Source organism: Asterias amurensis, chromosome 20 (genome assembly GCF_032118995.1).
Source record: "Asterias amurensis chromosome 20, ASM3211899v1".
Taxonomy (NCBI): Eukaryota; Metazoa; Echinodermata; class Asteroidea; order Forcipulatida; family Asteriidae; genus Asterias; species Asterias amurensis.
In genome coordinates, this window is record NC_092667.1 from 4,537,710 (window position 1) to 4,558,327 (window position 20,618).

Genomic DNA, 20,618 nt, shown 5'->3' on the forward strand with positions numbered 1-20,618 from the left:
GAAGCGCTATGAAATTGGGTCTTGATGTCAAGATTAAGCCTTAAAGCTTCAATTAAAGCCTGAAAACCAAGATAACCACCAAAAAGAAAACAAATTGGAAAAACTTGTTTCAATCCAGCTTTGGCCAAACGTACAAAATTTGTGTATAGAATGCCCCACAATTTTGACAAAATCCTGGGAGAACTCTTGGTGCCTCCTTAGATAATTTCAATCTCATATAGAACGGTTATACACAGAAACGCATCAGTCACACAACGTGCTGCAACGCGATGTTGGAGAGCGACCTACACTGACCCTGCATGCACGCAGCATTAACTGTGACCCACTGTTGGCAATGTGTAACACTCCTTTGACACAGATAATTTAGACCTACACATTATTTATGTGCAGCAACAGCTCCAATGGAGTTTTTGCTATAGTATAGACCTCATGCATTGACAGCACGACCCGCTACTGTCTGCCGATTGCTGCCATTTTAGGAGTCAACTTGCATGTAAGCATGTAAATGCGCGCGAGTCACCTATTGCTCACTGCACAGTAACGAGTGAGGAAACTGCCTCCCAAAATGGCGCAACCAAGAATTGTTAAGGTGATGACATCAGGTGAATAGGGGTTGAGATTTGACTATTTCTCACCCCAGCTGAAAAACCCCACACTGGGCTACTATCAAACATGAGGAGAAACAGAACTGACTAGATTTTTCAAACAAAAAAATGGTTGAACTTGTAGCCCTTTTCCACATTGGGATTGATTTCAAGATTTTCCGATCTTTGAGTGAAATTGAATTGTGTTCTCGTCAGACTAAAAACTGCTTAAGACATTCTCAGAAATTACTCTCTTTACACAGGGGACTGGTGATAAGAAACTGAAAGTATTTTCAAGGTTTTCCCCAACTTTTCCAGTGGCTAGCCAGCAGAATCAGTTAGCTTGTCATTTAGTCCAGTGTTTAATATTCAATAGCCTAAACTTCTGATGTCTCACCTTTGCCAAGTTAGCACATCATGAACGTGTCTAGGTGGGGAAGTTCAACCTAGATATACATTTATTTTCTATCCCATGAAACACCTGAGGTAATAAGCAGTGCGCTCGAAACTTCCCTTCTGTGTCAGCAGAATGGAGAAAAACGTTCATGTAGGCATACAGAATGATTTTGATTTGAGATGGTCACTGCATACAAATGGGCTCTGAGACTACAGAGGTGAGGTGACAAAGAAAGTCCTCCCAAACACACAGAATACACATCAAACATACATACATAAAAACCTGTACTCTTAAAGACTGGCCATGTCTGAATTATTGGCTATGGCTTGACTGTCCATTTCCATGCATTGAAGCATTGGAAGCCCAAAGTAACCGTAGCAACATTCATAGCAACAGCCATAGAAACAGCCGCAGTCGCGCATTCAGAAATTTGTAACGGCATTAGATATTTCCAAAGAGTCTGTAGAACCATGGTAGAACAGAGACACAAAATTTTTTGGAGGGAAAAGTTCTTACTTGAGGCAGCTGTGTGAACTGAATTCCAACTGTCCGTACTCGTCAATACGCTTGATTCTGCTGTTGTTGCCATAGAAACATGGTTACCTGAGAAAAGCAGAATAATCAAAGTTTTAAAAAGGTGATGATCATACGAGAGATGGTGTATCCATGCCGAATGGATATTGAAAAGGTAACGATTTTTTTCCCTGCTGTTTTTAATTTCCTGAACTAGCCAAGTTGATCAACAATGGCAACTGAGCAGAACAAAGCAGGTTTGGTTTCTTTGCAAATTGGGGAAAAAAAATAATACAAATTGCATTAATTTGATTCTTGTAATGCAAGGTGTAACAACTCGGGAACACAAAGAAATATTGCAGCAGTTTTTCCCCCTTCCCATTCTAAAAACACAGACTCAGCAGAAACTAATACGCGTCTTAACACTAAATACGTGCAGTTTACTGGACCCACACAATTAATGAAATTGGTTCACCAAGTTCTTTCTACGGTCATAACAGTTGTTTGTGGCCACGGGGGCAAATGGCAGAATATTCGACGCAGTGAGACATCGTTCTCGCTCCCGATCCTGATAATTATTATGAGTGCTTTTAAGATTACCTGAAGGCGAGTAAGATTCGTCCGAAATCTTAATGAGATGGGGCCAGATTTCAGGAAGCACAAAATAGGCTTTAAATCTTATGCACTATTTAGGAATTAAAAAAAGCTGCATGTACTTAGTAACGCTCTCCTTTGAAAGAATGCTTTCTCTGAGAAAATTCTATTAAGATTAATTTTGTCATTTGTGCAAAAAGAAATTAACTAAAAGGTAACTTAGGGACATTCAGAATAGTCAATGTCAATTTATTATTTTTTCTTTGAAATAGTGGGTTGGTGAGTCAAAAGAATTTCGGAAAGAAAACAAATCATTTTCTTTTTAGCACTGACCATTCTGAGTGGCCCCTTAAGTTGGCGAAATATGCTGGTACCAAATCGTTTGTCTTTGTAGCACTAACTTCAAATGACGACTGCCACAAAAAGTTCTGTTAGTGTTATATTTAAAAAAAAAAAAAAGGCATCATCTGGATCTTTTCTAAAATACTGATTTAAAACATCGGACAATGCAAGAAGTTCAGTTGTGTACAAAATTAATAACAGCCCAAACATTGAAGACAAAAAGAGTGCCCTCTTTTGGTCAAACAATAGGGCAGCGACCAATGAGATGACCTGTTTGATAATCTCGGGGCTGAAAAACAAAGAGCAGTTATCTCACCATCTGTTCCATTGGTTGTTACAGAGCAATTGCTGTCAGTGGAGTTGTCATGCTGGGGTGAATTGCCGTTGGCGCTAGACACTTGACTATGTGGACTGGCCAACTGCTGTATTTCCATAGACCTAAGAGAGGAGAAAAACAAATAACACAGACTTTAGGATGAGTAATTTGCCAGATTGGAAGTCTCTGCCTAATTAGTAAAAACAATGTGTGTAGGCTTCATTCAAAACAACATGAATGTATGGGGCCCATGTTATAATGTTGCATATGATAAAGAAGACAATTTTGCTTACATAGTTTGTCCTTAGCAAAAGTTTGCAGGATAACAGTCCGAAATGGTGCATGTGCTATGTTTTTTTGGCTGGTATTCTTATAGTAGTAAGCATAATTGTGCTTAACTAGTATTTGTGCTTATCAAAGTTAGACCCTGTTTTGTTTACTTTTAGAAATTTTGACCGTTCAGAATCAAAAGAAACAGTAATTTCTACATCATTTCCATTTTGAAGATGTGGAAACAGAAAACTAAAACGAACAACTTAATCACTTTTTGTCCAAAACCAAAGTATTTCTCTGAAGGTCTATTAAACCAAGTTTTGTCCTCACACCCTAAAATTACCAAAGTCTAGAAAGGACACCCTGTATGGACAAATTTGAAGCAAACTGTTCACAAAAATGAGGGCATAAACATTTCTTCAGCATTTTGACAGAGAGTAGATCTAGGCTAGTGGTCGATTCTGTGGCAGATTCTGTTCCTAAAATTCAGCGTGTATTTCTAAAGTGAATTATAAATAAAACATGACTCAGAAGGAAATCAAGGAGACAAGAACATTGAGCTGATGATGTGACAAAGTTCTGTTTTCCCTCTCTACATTTTGGCATCACTCTCAAATTCTTGACAGTGTCCTAGGGTTGCAGAGTTCAGAGATAAATCATTGCTGAAGACTTTGATGTGGTCGCTCCGTCACCACTGCCCAACAAAGTTTGTTTTCGTATTGTTTAAGTGGATCTTGTCAACAAGTCCGCGGAGATTCTTTGCTACAAGTCCTCGCAGAAGCGTGACCGGTTCGGGTTACAAGAATATTCCATATTTTCCTTGGTGCTGATGTAATGAGAGAATAATTATTATTGAATTTTTTTTTTCTCTGTCTTGCGGAGGGAAATTCTTCAAACAAGTTTGCACTGTGACAGCTGTCAACATAAAAAAGATTGCAGAGTTTGTTTGAGTCTCCTTGTAATGTTACAAGGATTCGTTAAAAGAGAGCAGATGCTCCAGTTCTCAAAATAAAGTGGAAAGTGTTCCATTATTTGGGTATGTAAAGAAAAAACAATTGATTTGTTTGAATTTACTCTTTTCTTGGTTTACCAGCACAATAAGTGTGTAAGCTTGATCTTGAATGATCTATATATTTTCAATATCTCCGAAGTCTTCTCTGAGTTGGCACGGTACTTGAGTTTGATGGACTCACAGTCAACAAATCCAACAAACCTAGATTGGCGTTGAGCCAGACTCGTTAATTTGATGATTCCAAGGCTTTTGGATCTCCTACTTTACATCAAAAGTGTTTTTGAGCAATCTAGAAATGATGATAGGGGCATGCAGTAATGAATGTATGAATATGGCAAGACTTTCACTGGAAAGCACGAGGGGGGGGGGGACAACAGCACAGTCTTGGCAACTGTCTTCACTGCCCATCTGCCTTTAAAACGTCAAGCATTTTAAATTGTACACAGTTTCATTTATACACTGAAGTTTTACAGTTGTTTTCAAAGGGTGGGGTTTACCAATATCATTAAGTTGGATAAAAAACCACTTTAGTAAGAAATATAGTTTCTTTGGTGACTCATCATTACATGACGCGTCACATGACTTGTTCCATGAATGAAATGAAAGTGAAACATTTTCAATGTGATTTTAAAGCTTCCTTGAATGTGCTTATATAAATATGAAAAAAATAAAGAAAAACACAAACCAAAACAAAACCAGTGGACAAAACCTGCAGACTAAACATTGGCAGTAGAGGATAAAGTCAAACTTGTGGTAGCAGCAACTTCCGCGTTAATTATTTGTATGGGTATTTTTATGAGTTAAGATTGTATTGCTTATGATATGCATAGATACTTTGGTAGTTACTTAATCATTCCTTACTGGTACGATTTACAGAGATATTTTAAGCTAACCCTACAGATGAATTCAAGCACTCAAGTCATTAGCCATCATTACTTGGTAGGAACTCTTCCTCACAAAGTGCGTTAATTTGGTTCATGCATCACAAGCATCTTCACACAATCACACCCAATCTTAAAATTCCCAATGGTATAAAAATGTCTCAAGCTTAAAAAGACAAAAACACGGACACTTCTTCACAAGGAAGAGGCCAGCATCCAAACAAGTTTTCAAAGACCTCAACAGTATCAGCCCTCAGCACAAGATGTGATTTTGGTTTTGCAACCTCCATCAAAATTCTCTGCCACTGGTAAAATGTCAATAATAATCCATCACCCTCAAAGTTTCTCACATAAGTATATAATTATATCACTGGAGAATTGTGAATAAAACAGAAGATTTTCTGTAGATTACTGCGACACAAGGTTCCAGATGTTATCTAAAAAGTTCAATGTGCAAATATTTACAGGTACCCAGCAGATTTCCAAAGAAGAGGGCCAAATAAACATGTATACAAAGCGTCTTGATTGAAATGTGATTCAACCTTGGATGGAGAAGTTTTGCTGTGTTTTTGAAGCAATGGTCCATTAATTACACAGGTCACATTTTATCAGAAATAGACAAATCTTGGCTCCTGTCACTACATGCTTTACCTAAGGAACATAACTTGATTTTCTTAGATGGCACATCTAGAAGACAATGTCTGCAAGAACTTTGCACAATACACTACAACTTTTACTGCAAGGAATAGTAAGTGGCCTGACGTTTCAACCCTAGCGGAGTCTTTCTCGAAGGATAACATATTTATGAGAAATACTCTACTAGGGCACCCACTATTTTTTTGCATTTATACCATAGGTCCTTTTGGTTGGTAACCAGTTTGCAACAGCTAGTTCAATTCTCTCGAAAACAAACAAGTTCAAAGCCTCTACATTTAGTGAACTAAAGAGATTTTTTGAGTTTTTTTATTTATTTACTTTGTAGAAACCTGTCGAATCATTATGAAGTCCAAACAGCTTTTGTAATACATCCTGATTCAGCACTTTCACATTAACTCTCAATAAATTACAACAGTCACGGCCTTCAATTTTCTGTTTTCTACTTCCTAGGAAAAATAGGGGAAATTTTGGAAATAATTTGCCATCAGCAATTCAGTTCTGTGAAGCCCTTACTACAACTATACCAGCCCATATGAAAAGAATGACGCTAAATTCGTTGAGCAAGTAAATTTGCTCAATCAAGTTTTGTTGAAAACTAATCTGGCTAATACTACTTTAGTATTGCTTACAATTAAATTTTACTCTTCAATGAACAACTGTATAATAAGTATATTTTCAAGGGGAGTAACAGCTTAAAATGTCCCCTTTATAAAAATGGTGAAGGAGAGATTAACTTATGGGAAATTACATCATTGTGTAGTGATGCGTTGTTTTATCAAAAATGATGAAATACACATACAGGTAAAGCATCAAATGTCAAATTGAATAGCAGCACTTTATATATATTATCCGTCATCAAATGAAAGTTTTTATAAAATTCAGCACAACAATTCTGGTTTCGTGTTTTTTTATATAGATAATACACATTTGTCTGTGTAAACCTTTTATAAAATGTCTGCAAATAATCAGATCTTTTGTCAATATAACAACACCATATATCTACAGAAACAACCCTTTCAGCGTTTCACTTGCTCTTGTATTATTTTACTAAGGCAAAACTGTATGAAAATTATGAGTTTTGATTCTACTTTCAAGATTATACTTCCAGTTACAATCTTGTTTTTAAAACAGGTTTTAGTATAATATGTAAGAAACCCCAACAATCGCCACAACGGATGTAAATTTAACCGAAGGAACTTTTACAAATGACATGACTGTAAATCATAACAGACAGAATGAATGGCAATGTATAAATTTTGAGTTTAGCAAATTAATAAAAGAGATTGATCATTGATGGACCCTTTCTCTTGAAAATGGCAGTATTTCAGATGGGAACGTGCACAGATTAATTGTTATTAGCATCAAGTTTACAAACTGTAAGAATTCAGATACAATATTCCTGTTTCTTTTTTGCATCTTTCGGTTTGTGTCTCTTCCAATCGATTCTATGGTTTCAAATATCTTCTGGACAACTGGCCACTGATCAGAGTTTGTGTGGTAAAGAACTGGGACAGTAACCCCACAACCAAAGTCCAACGGTGGAACCTTTTAACAATAAAACAAAACTATTTAACTAGTCTCCTCCTAAAAGTTAAAAGCAGTTTCAATGGCTTCTGATTGATACACCTCCCCCAACAAAGATATTGACAAAACAGGATGACCATCAACATTAGTGCTAGGTACCCTAGTTGGTAGAACAAGGGCATTACTCTGGAGACCACAATCTTGGTCCAGTCAAATGGTCTTTTTCAACCCAAGAATAATATTTCAAACAGAAGAAATATTATAAATATTTTCTTGAAATTTAAGCTCTTTTTAACACTTCAACAATTTCTACAGCCGTACAAAACTACCTTTATTCTGACCTTTCTCATGTAAAAAATTGTGATTTTTATTTGACTTGTAAGAAATAAGGAAGTGTAGCTTCCTTGTGTCAGACTAGCAAGATCCTTTTGAAAACCTGATCACACCGGCTTGATCAAGTTCCCACAACTAACGGTAATGATCTGAAATTACACACCTCTTTAACATATCAGACAAGAATGTTCAAAAAGATGTAAATTAACTGAGGTTGAAGTTATCAGAAACTTAGTAGATGAGAACTACCTCCATGATAAGGATCAGTCCTCTAGAGGACACCTCTAGAAGGGAATTGTCAATTTCTATTGGAATATTTCAAGGAGCACCAAGGCAATGACCAGGGGCAACAGAGGCAATTGCCACTGTGAAGTATCAGGCCAGAAAAAATGAATCTTGCACATCGCACCAGAATTGATTTAGACTATGCAATAATATCTTTTGGAGATGGTGGCGGTCGGATAATGCATCATTTTCTTAATTTCTCTTGGGAGAAAACAGTCACAAGTCAGTAATGGTTTAAGCTCTTTACAATAAAATATGATCTTTGTCAGTTCTTCTGCCGTAATGTGTATTACTATCCTACACGGTTTTCTTTAAACTTAGAGTCTTCAACTTACATTTTTGTCTGAGTGAGATGTCTTTGGCTACGGCTATGGATGCATGGTAATTGGTAGCAGGGACAACATTAAAGAATAGGTATTTTCAGCAATCTAGCCGTAGCCACTGCATAAGTCATCAATTCAGACGCGACTTGAGTCTTACAAGTACTAGATTTATAAACCAGTCCAACATGACTGCTCTCCTGTTAAAGACTTAATGCTAAACTATGTATTTCAATAATCAATGATAAAGCCATCATGAAAATAAGAAACACTCACCATCCCATTAAAAATAGACAGCTCTCCTGGCCTAGTCTCTACACCATCAACAACACAGCATCAGTAAAATGGGACAACACAAAATAAATAGCTCCCAGTAAAGGCGTTCTCCTTGTGCATTGGTTTACACTCCTCCTTGGTGTGGTGTAGACAGTAGTGGGTTCTCACTGTGAGTAGTATAAGGTATAAATCTCCAGGTAGAGATCTCATCGACTACTCATGTATTATCACCACGCTACTATACTAAAAGATAAAAATACTGTCTGCTTGACGGGCGATGATGATGATCATGCAAGGGTTACCACTCACTTCGCCGGCACAATGATTGTATATGAAATGAATACCATTACGTTCCACACACTGTGTGGTGTGGTACTAGTCCTACTATACAGTGTGCACAACCTAACAGTCACTGTCTAGCTAACCTTAGCTTGTTAAGACCAACCCTCCAACAGCGCTCCCAACCAATGAGATCGGTCCTCCACAGTGTCACCGCATAATCCTGTCCACGGGGGCAAACTTGTGGTCAGAATTCACTGGGATTTCCAACATCTGTATCTCTAGTGAGAAACACCACTCAGCACGGCCTACCACACAATGCAGTGACAAATGAAAGGTGGGTCCTGGGCTGGTCTTGCTGTGGAGCTATCCTTGAGGGAAGGGGGGGGGGGGAGAGACTTCCTCCACTAACTACCTCTACCACTACTGAAGGACCAAGGGACCATGTACTTATAATAGATGAATCACCAGGGCCATTGTTTCATGTAATAACAATGGGGACTAGTCTTTGTTATGTAAATAAGAGGCAACACCTTCTTTAACAAAGAGCTCTTTATTATTGAGTTAGGAAACACATTTTTTGATTTGATCTTTGATTCTTTATAATTTTATCCCAAAACAAAATTCACATTACACCAACACTTTGCAACATAATTAATACATCCACATAAGAAAAAAGAAACATTAAACATCAGCCAATTATCAAATCAATGTGATTACATTTTCACATATATATTAATCCACAATTCACCAAGCTCATTCTTAACATTGGACATTTTTTGGTGTGAACAAAGAAGGAGCAGAAAAAGAACAAGCTTAAGTATACTAAGGCCCTTCATATATACCAGCAAAACCCAGATTGTCACACCGCTGGTCTACCATCTGTTGTGTATTTAGTTGACCGAACCACAGCATTTGGTAAAGTTGGCAAAATTATTGGATATAACTAATCGCTGCACTTTTCATACTCAGTATATTGCATGTAAACATTGCGGGTATGACATTCGAGAAAATGCAGAGGAAAAAACCTCAGTTTCCAGTATGTTTTTGCCAAAGAAATCAAAAGCGTGTTGGAAACATTAGCTGCATTCGCCGCTAAGTAATTATTTCATTTAAATATCAATCTATTGTGTTTTCAATAAGGGAATAAAAGGGTAGCGACGAGTTCTTACACGGCCGCTTAAAGCCGGCAGGGTCGAATTGCGCTTAGAAGTAGATTTTGTCCTGTTACTAATAGCTTTGAATTGCGTTCCGGGTGATAATCTTGCGCACCTAACATGCGCTCTCCACCAATAGGAGTAGGGGTATTTATGAATAGATGTTTAATTTGCATCAGGGTTAAATTTCCATCAGGGATAAATATTGTTATGTGTGTTTTACCTATACATCGATGTTATCATTTTTATTGTGATAAAATCAAGGATACCTCATAAGAGAACTTAAAATGTAGCTTGAAAGCCTGAGGAAACATGCAAACAAGGGTGCTTGCTATGTGAACCAGGAACACCGGGGTTAACCCCTACTCTTCCAGGATAAGTGTCCTGGGTTCTTTTATGTGCACTACCAATTCTATACTAGCCAATGGGACCTCAATGTCTCATCTGAAGGCCAAAGCAATTATGGTTAAGTACCTTACTCAAGGACACAAGTGCAACAATTGAGACTCGAACCCACACTCAGCTGATCAGACACACAAGAGCTCCGATTGAGACTCGAACCCACACTCAGCTGATCAGACACACAAGAGCTCCGATTGAGACTCAAACCCACACTCAGCTGATCAGACACACAAGAGCTCCAATTGAGACTCGAACCCATACTCAGCTGATCAGACACACAAGAGCAAGTGCAACGATTGAGACTCGAACCCACACTCAGCTGATCAGACACACAAGAGCTCCGATTGAGACTCGAACCCACACTCAGCTGATCAGACACACAAGAGCTCCAGTGTGGTACTCTAATCCGCTTGGCTACCAAAACGCCACAATTAATCACTTCAGGCCTAAACTCAGTGCTTTCCCAGAGTCTAGTGTGTTTCATTATTTGACATTTGACAAAATGGTGTCATTAAAAGCTTGTGATTTTAGTCAAAGGGTCTTTTTGCAGTTACATATTTGGCTTTAAATTTAAATTATCCTCATGGGAAAATGCTGTGCCCCTTCAGGAACAAAATTTAAGACCTCGGTTTTTCTAATAATATGATCCACATACAAAGGGAAATAACACCCTCAATTCCTCAACTGAATATTACCAAGCACATTAAGGCAATTTGGAACAAATTAATTGCATCAAATACAACCATTGATTGACATTTGAGGGACTACCAAAATCAAAACAAAAATGACAAGGAAAACACATTGAAAATGTGCTTTTTAAAAATAACACAAACTGATACAACAAAACCATCAATCAACGCACCACCTCTCTCCTAATAATTTTTTGTTAATAACCCCCCCCCCCTTTTCCTTAAAAATAAATAAATAAAAATCCCACCACAAGACAAATCTATTCACAAGCAGCTTGAATGGCATGTTAAAATGCCAGGCCTGGTACTATCCTAAATCCCTTTGTCTAAGAGTTAATTAGGGACCGTCTCGGGTGGGCTTCAACACATCTTGGGTCCCCAGTGATCATGGCTGTATGTTGCACCATAGTTGAACACAATCCATTATTTATAATGCTGCGTAATAAATTCGAAATGGCTCCTGCTGATAACATACAGTATATTGTATAAGAACTGGACAAGGCAGGAGGGGAACGGACAAAAACATTGGATCTTTTTGAACTAGTAGACAATTCTTGTATTAAATCATAGGAAAAACCCATATTTGTGATTACTTTTTGTTCCATCTAAATACGCATGTTTTAACAACATTGCTTTCTGATTATGAACTTGATGTTGAGACTTTAGAAACGAATCCTTTGGAAACAGTGTCACCTCAAAAAGAATAGTAGATAGTTATCACCTCCATGGTTTTATGGAAGACTGTCAAAAATGTGGTTATTAATAGAGAATACAATGTAAACGCAGAGATTACAAAAGATAAGCTCTACATGTGTGGGCTTTGGGTGTTAATTAGCACCTTTTAGCAACCCTAGAGCAAGGTCACTTGTATATGGTCCTATTGATGCAACAAACTACCCAATGATTGCCTCAGCTCGGTTCACCATGGGCTACATGTACACGCTTTCCTCCATGGTTTACTCATGGTTTCTAGGGCCCTTTTTCTGTGGTTTATAACCACTATGGTTTACTCTCTGGAAGCTACAGTCAGTGTGAAGAGAAAAAAAACACGCCAAAAATGTCCCCTTTTCTCTAAGAAAAAAGGCAGCCTGCCTACTACCGATGATAATAGGGCTAGATGGTAGGGGGTAGGTAGGCGGCTAACTTATTTTCCAAATGAAATCAAAGCTTTAGAGATAAAACAATTCTGAACAGATTTCCAACAAGTCTGAATAAATTAGTGCAGCTGATAATAAATTTGTTGTAGGGTTTGATGACATGTTGTAATCATAGCCATGTTGTCATTGACACAAGAACATGACAAATGTACACAATCAACAGAAATGAAAGAACAGTTGGTGTTGATGAGATTCAAAAGTAAAACCTGTCCAAATACCATGGAAAATGTGGCAAATAAACACCTTGCTTATATAGAGCTGTCACAGGTTTGTTCCTAAACAACTGTCTAAAATCTGATACAAAATGTATAGATTTATTGATATTGAAAGACGTAATACACTATGGAGGTACCCTTTAAATCTTTCAGGAATTCAGTCAGTAGGAATCAGTTTTCAGTTAAATGCAACTCAACTCACAGTAAATTGACTTAAAATTTAACAGTGAATTTTCACTGATCAGACTATTAATTTCACACTATAAAAAGGTTAAATGGCACAAAACAAAGGGCTGTCATTGCAGCGACTCTTTAACGACTGTTGATTTACATCAATGATAGAAAAGTGTCTAGTTCCTGTGAGTATCGGGAAAAAAGGCTTGTAGAAATGTGTACAGAAGACCAGTGACACCTCCTGGAACCATTCTAATTACACTTTGGCTGCGTTGGACTGAGTGGCTAGAACTTTGGCTGATGGACATCATGTATGCAATACACATTCATGTGACGATCAATCACAGCCACAGCCAAAAGTTGTTGCTTTTCTTCTTTATAATGAACAACACCAGGTCTGGAATTGTGACTGTCAGAGGGCAAGGTCATTTTCATTTTGCAGAGAGCACTTCCAGCGGAGCTGCCAATATTTACATCTTGCAATCACAGATATTGTGTCCAACAATCAGGGAGATATTTAGGATTACATTCAACATACTATGGGAAAAAGTTTCTATAATCAGGGAGATTTTCAAATATTTTGTTCATCAGAACATGGACAGGTTTTTTTCATGGAACTATCTGCAGAATTAGGGAGAGTTGGCTGCGCTCTGCACTTACTGGAGGTTACAAACCACAATGAGGTCATGGTAAAACAAAATGATGTGATATTATGCAGTGTTCTTACCTGCTTGCTGACTGCGTGTGGTTCTCACTTACTCCGTCACTCTCTGTCCTGGCTCTTTTTACCTGCAAATCACAACAAAAAATTACTATCATAAGTAATATTTCAAACTGACCATGAAGTAAGAGGGCATATTTACAAAGTTAGCAGCATATTAAATATCCTTTACTGAACAAAGAGGCTGGAGAATTTCTTTGAAATACGGCGCTAGTAAAATTTGTGACCGCCACTCACCTGAGGTAGGATGGAAATTGGCTAAGCAGTGTGTATCTTGGATTTATACATTGTGTGTTGGAATGAGGAAGTCTCTCCGTTAAGGAACTTCTTACATCAGCCTAATTTATTCCTAAATCAATCGTGATTGGTCAACTTGGTAATGTGTATAAAAAGTCAGGCTTACATCAGCCAATGAGTTTATATTAAGGGTGTGGTGATAGAAAAAACTTGTAAAACTTCATGTTGTAGGTTTAAAGACATGAAGTAGGTTTGTTATGTTCAATCAGAAGTTATGACTCAATTCTCATTGGTGGATACAGGGAATGGGAAAGGGGTGCAAGTTCCCAAAGCCAGCCCAAATCAAAACAATGATTTCAAAAGAGTCAACAACAAAGTGCTAAGCACAGGTTATCTTTAAAAGATTGTGATTTGCTTGCAAAAAAGTTCTAATTTGCATGCCTGTATGCTTCGTTTTTGAAACCAAGGCATTTCCTCCTTGGCATTTCTCCTTGGAAGAGGGCATCCTTTTGGGGAAATTGTAAGTTTGTAGGTCGTGTTTCAAATTTTGCTCTGAATGAGTAAAATAGATTTATAATTTACACCTTTAAAAAAGGACTTCTAACTGTTTCTATCTTTTGAAAAATGAGTTTATCACAAAACTCATTATGATCATGGAGTCCCTCTTTAAGTAAACGAATTACAAGCAGATCTTCTATTTCAAAAGTAAAAACAAAAAAACAATGTGCAAAACAGCAATCCTGTTTTGATAAGGGTGTGTGGAGTTTATTTAAAAGTTGTTACATTACATTACATTACATTACATTACATTACATTACATTACATTACATTACTTTACATTACATTACATTATTTCCTCATTGTGGTTTGTTTTCAACTGTATTTCATATTTGCATTGACAGGAAAACCCTCTACCTTCCTGGCAGAGGGAAATGACGTTTTGCTCTCAGATTGAAAGTTGAAGAATGTGGAAATCATGATAAAGCAACAATAAATCCATTACATGTAAAGTGACAACCTGTTTTTTTATAGGTCACTCCAGGTCAGCTTTTTCCACGGAAATACTGCCCCCAAATCTTGACTTTAAAGTATCACAAGCTGTAATTTACTATAATATATATTACATTTGTTACAACAAGTTGTCAAATGTACCTCCTGATGATGAACATAGCATGGTCGAAATGTAACATAGACCATTGGGTTCTTTTCAGGACTACTCATATACTCAAAGAGGGTTTACATGGTATTTACTACAAAACCCCATCCATCATAATTGTACATGTTGGAAATTCTAAGGAAACTTTTGAAGGGGCACCAAGGCCAAGAGCAGGGCAACAGGCCTCCCTGGCCCCCAGGTATTTCCAGGCATGCGTGGGCCGACTGGATGTAAACAAAGTGACACATCCTACACTTTAAAGTGACTATTAGAAGTTTCCAAAGTCAGATCCAGGCCTAACCTTTCCAAACCCCATGAGGGAGAATCAAAAGAATGGAAGCTGACAAGATGGTGAGATTCTACTTTAAACACCAGCTCCGTCCGATACAGTCACTAGACCCTCCTAGATAAACACCCAGGACGCATGTATGCATACCAAATCACAAACCCTGAGTCAAAACTACAGATAGCCGGGGCGAGGAACAAAAACAAAAAGACACAAACACGGCCGGGTGAAGAACAACGCGATCCTCCGGCGACGATGATAATACATCATCCGATATAACGCCAATAGAACAGCGCGGTGTACTTGTATAAATGAGGCAAGATTTGTTTGTTTTGCTGGCAATTAAGGTCTCATCTCTGCTCAGTCAAAACATGACAAATGGTGTTTGCGATGTTCGTCCATGCATACTACTCGTCTACCTTTTTTCTCATCGTTATCTTGTAAAGTATGGTTTAAAAAAAATAAAAGAGAGAAAAAAGAAAAAAGAAAAAAAGTCTGATGCTAATTCACCTTTAACGGCCATTAAGGGGCGTCCAATCGGGATTGAAATCCACCCCGTTGCCAACCCCCCAACGAGGACTGCTGGGTAAACGTCGAGACACGTTCTGGTATTTACGTAGCATGATCGGACATAAAGCGACTCGCGGACCGATAAGGCGTATGTTTCAGCCCACTGACAATGCTACATTAAGGGCATGTTTGCACCCGCATTGATTTGTGCATAGCGTGTGAGCGTCTGACAAGGGTAGAGGTATACATGTACATCTACTGGGATACCAAGCCTTTATCGGACCTAGGTCATCTATCCCTTGTATCTCTATACCTCCCACAAACGCAACACTTTCAATTGTTTGTTTGCTTACATTTCTAAACCAAACAAGAAACGGCTCATTATGCGCCATAGAAAACTTTCATCTCAGTAAAATATATAATTTTGACGAGGAAATTTTGTTGTTCTTAGCGCTGAAAAGAAATGAACTGCTTATGACAGATTCCTGCTACTTTCACAGCATGGGTCCAATTCCTTCCTCAGCACAGACAACTCTTACTTAGCAGAAACAGGTTACCAACCAAGATACAATGTAATGTATATTGATAGTGACTGGTTCCCTGCTAATTTTTGCTTAGCAAAAGAATTAGCTAAGCATTTATTTCTGCTGAAAAGCTTTATGAACATGGGCCCTGAGTTTGTAAGTGAGTAGAAAACAAATGATGCTGTACTTGTTTCTACTGGACAAAAATAAATAAAATGAACCCGAATCATGATTCACAAGATTATCACGCATGGCTCGTATTTGTGTTTATAAGCAGCTCTGAAATTGGGCCCTTCTTGGTAAATAGATTCCCTACAAGAAACCATTCACCGCTTACCAGCTGTGGGAAATTGGAGTCAAAGCTTTCACACAATGACAATTGACATTTTGTTACTTTTCACAACCCACGAGAAAAACTCTCAAACAATGTTTGTTTTTTGGTTCTCATATGAATGGGAGTTGTATGCCCAGCTGCAACACCTATGCTATGATGATTTATTTGTAACAGATTATTTGTATGCTTATTTGTTTTTCCCATCACTGTATTTGTTGAAAATACTGAGCCTTTGACATAAATATTTGATACATTGATTTGAAAGTACAACCCCTCACTTCCTACAAATGATGGAAATCTTTTATAAAGATACTTTATAAACATGTGTTTTGCACATCTGCATGAAACCAACGCAGGAAAATTAACATTAAAACCAGAAAAATAGGCAAGATACAAAGGCTGTTGGTCCGGAAGGGGAGAGTAAGAGAAGAGATGGTTTGAGGTGTTACACTATAGATCCCCAGTTATCGATACCCAACTCCAGGTCTGAAGTTTACACACACAATGTTTAAGCCTGACTTTGGTTCTCCAAAACGCACAACTCAATGGAATCCTATCACGTGAGCTAACCACAGCTTTTATGACATACCATTTACCCAGCCTACCTTACCCCCAAATTTCAGCACAGTAAAAAAACAGAAAAACAATCACACTTGGAAACCAGACGAAAGTCCGTCAGCATTTTTTAACCTTTCAGAAACTTCTCCAGAGCAAACACCTCAAGCTTAAAAAGTTACTACCCCCACTTATTGCCTCATTTCCTCCAATTCAGCAGATATACCCAAGAGAAAATCATAAATTCCCTTTCCAAAAAAACTCCACTGAAAAACTGTGTAAAGAAAAGAGAGGAAAAAGAGAGAAATATGGCATAATTATGAACTGTTCTCGTCAAATACAAGGACTGACACATAAATGCCTGGGGCACATGGACAAGGGAGAGAGTTGGACAAGGACAATAGCCCAAACCTTGGGGTAAAGTACAACAAAGTACGGCGACATCGGATGCACTTTCCACAGACCCATGCTTTGGGCACAAAGGGAATGAATAGACCAGAAAGGAAGGAAAAAAATTGGTTCAACTCTCCGTCAAATTAAACCAGTTATTTCAATGCAGCTAAAATTGATGGCATTTTGACAAACATAAGGTAGGTCACTGGCGAATTTCACACCCAAACATTTGTCAACCGAAAAGTTGAATAAAGCTGAACTTGTAGACAACGGCTGATTATTTCTGGGTGCTTTAGCTAAAACCTGCTGCGTTATGCACCACGCTTCATAACTTGAAGAACTCTCAAACAATCCCCCCCCCCAGAGTAATATGCCTGTATATGCGGGAAAGTACTGAGTATACAGTGCTTACACACATCGGTGTAAGGGTAACACCAAATAATATTCTTTATGCCTAATGCAAATTTAACATCTATTGCAGAAAATCTTTGTTTCACTTTTTGCCTTAGTGAATGGCAAAGGATGAAATAAAAAAGACTTCCTTTAATCTAAAAATCCAGAACCTCTCCATCTGAAACTAAAAGCTGACACAGCTGGCTCCAAAGCCAAACTCTCTCTGTTTTCACACCGTTAGAGAAACTTCATAAAATGGGCCCCGGCCGCAGGCTAATGAGTCCTGAAAGAAAGTACCACCGTGCGATACCCAGCAGGGAGGCGGACAAGTTTAGAGTAATTACTCATACCAATTTTAGGGTTCCACCCTTACGATCTATTTTTCTTTTTTGGTAGCTGGTATGAAGAATATCTCAGGCATGTCTTGGGGGGTTGATGACCTAGTCTTGGTCGGCAAGATGGCCCCGATAATCCTCAGATGCTTCACATTTCAGGATAATGAAGGACAAAGAGTCAATCGGCTCATGGTAATAATGTTCTCCTATCGTTGAATTTCTATGCTTTGGTCGTTTATTTATAACTAGGATGTGTTCTGATTAGACGAACCAGTCACAAGCCTGATTTTCAATTTTCACACTGCCAAATCGGTTTTAAATTTACATTTAAATTTACATGGACTTGGCGTTAACAACAATGACTAATAATAATTTCTGTGGTATGGTTACAGGTTCCAGTCCCGGCAAGGCACGTTATTGATTTTAGAGCAGGAAAAGATGGCTTCAAAGGGGGCTGGAGAAGGGGCTTATCTACTTGTCCTTATTTCCAACAGCTGAGATGGTTTTCAGAAGAACAAATCCTAGTTGTTGTTTTTTTGTTTTTTTTGCATTGGCATATTACTATAAATTTCTAGCATCACTGCAAAAACGTTTAGTGTTAAGTTGACACCATGGGTGTTGTCACATATAGGCCCTTCGAAGTCTTCTCTACAAAAAGTTGGTGTGTTGTTTTCAGTAGAATGCTATGCCAACTATATAATACAGATCATAACTCCGCTATCGGTGCGTAAACTCAAAGACTGTTAAAACTGCGATTGTCAAAAAACACTGAGTCTTAATCTCTCCCCTTGTACCCCCTCCCAAACAAACATTGTTTAAGACCTCCCTGTAATGGCAACGACATCCCTCTAAACAAATCAAGATTTTGCGGCCAAAAAACATGGAATCTATTACACCAGCAGGTGTGTCATCCCCATGCCCGCCAATGCCCGCCTTTTTATGGCGTGCTGCTGGTCGCTAAGGAAATTTGATTTACCGAAACATTTCCTTTTTGCACAAGACTTACAAGCCCGGCTGCCTCTGAGTTAATTTAGTATGACCTGCTTTTTGTTTTACCCGAGGAAACCGTGAGGCGTGGTTTAAATTTCCGACTGTCAGTAGTGTGCCTCGTCAAGATGATGAAAAATATTTGACATTTGTAGATGGTTAGAGAAAAATTATTTAAGGAATTCAAGAGCGGGAGAAGTTAAGATGGTAATTGTTTTGTTTTTCTTATGTTAGGGCCAAGACAAACTGATGATAACTTTGATCTAATACTTGACACTGTGTTTTATTAGTTAAACAACTTGACTAATGTTTTTAATTGCTTTATAGAAAGAAAGAGCACTATTATTCAACTTCAAAATCTGAGAAAAGAATCATAAAACCAACCAAGGTCATTTAAAATCTTTTTTAAATCGTTGTGTTACCAGCTGCTACAAAAATTTGCCTTCAAACTGCGTTTAGCTGCAAGGGAAGCTTGGTGGTCTAGTTATAACACATCTTCTCTAGAATGGCAAAGGTAGTGGGTTCGAGTCCCACCTGAGTAATATGCCTGTTGATTTTTACTTTTTCAGAACCTTGGAAAGTACTGAGTAAATAGTGCTTCAAATACTTTTCTTTATTCCTGATGCCACTTTAAAATCTATTGAAATAAACAGAACCAAGAGAAATATTTAACGAAATTGGTTTTGTTTACTTGCTAGAAGAAGCGACAATTAGGAACCGAAATCAGGATCTTTTTGGATGATGACAGCCTTCCAGTTAAGGGTGACGGAGTGGATCTGGTAGCGATACAAATTATTCACTTAACCTCTCTGATAATCATTTAAACTGTACCACATAATTATCTGACCTCAATTTAAAGTCTAATTACTTAAAGACGTAAGGCCTAAGAATCAGGTCAGGTGACAATATCTCGTCATGGATGAGGTCGACCCAACATGACTCAACTTTTTTTCTTTCTGTTCTTCTACACTTCGTCTTGAAGGCGTAATAACTTTACCAAGACCGAATTTGGCACACCTGCGAAACTTAAGAAGACGTTTCCCCAAATGCACTTACCGAAACCATATAATTAAATTAAAAACGGTTTCCTTTAAAATAATCCTGTAGGAAATTGAACGCATACACAGGATTTGCACAAGTAGATATGACCAACGTCTTTAGAGTTTAAACGCAGCTGGCGTGGGAAAGATAAATGAAACAAGAATAAATTTATGCAATATTAGACGGACGGTCCATCAACTTGACAAAAATATCCGAGTAACTTCTAGACTGGATTCCTGTGAACAATTGTTGTGGAAGTTAACAAGGGACACAGCTTGCAACTAACTCTGATTAAAGTTTGATATAAAATATGACCACATTTTGTTTAGTTTTGATGAAAAATTTAAATCTGAGTCATCTAAAGTTTGGTTTGAAAGACTTGCCGATCCCAGATTTCCAACTAAGAATATTATGGCCAAACATGCAGAGTGTCGTGTTGGTATCAAAATATTTGTTTACAAATTAAATGAAAATAGAATATTTGTCGGAATGTAAGCTTCCAGAAGACAAATTTGTTTAAAGATAACTTGTTTAAGGAAGAGACCATCCATTTCAATAACCTAGTTTTTAAAAGTTAATAAAAAGAAATGATTACTAGTACAACTAGTTTCTATCTTGGTATTTTGTTGTTGTCAGCAAAAGGTTTTAATTTGCATTTTTTGTTTGGATTTTTTTGCTTTCTTGGCAGCAATAAGGCAAACTGTTTTTATCAGACTATCTATTAGAAAGTCTGGTAAAAAAAGTAGCCTCACACGGACTGGTTTGA

The 20,618-nt window shown here is 37.8% G+C and overlaps 1 protein-coding gene across 12 annotated transcripts in view; it reads right to left on the reverse strand.

The window, feature by feature from the left end:
* The window catches only part of LOC139952167 (protein phosphatase EYA1-like), a 168,041-nt gene that overhangs the window by 58,258 nt on the left and 89,165 nt on the right, over positions 1–20,618 (reverse strand). For 11 of the 12 annotated variants that reach the window (XM_071951175.1, XM_071951176.1, XM_071951177.1 and 8 more), the window contains 3 exons: positions 13,108–13,169; positions 2,747–2,868; positions 1,498–1,584 (listed from right to left, as the gene is read on the reverse strand). In XM_071951175.1, coding sequence (XP_071807276.1) covers positions 1,498–1,584; positions 2,747–2,868; positions 13,108–13,169 — 271 coding nt within the window. Of the gene's footprint in view, positions 1–1,497; positions 1,585–2,746; positions 2,869–8,307; positions 8,640–13,107; positions 13,170–20,618 lie in introns of those variants that run through there. The other variant, XM_071951184.1, reaches the window with a different exon arrangement.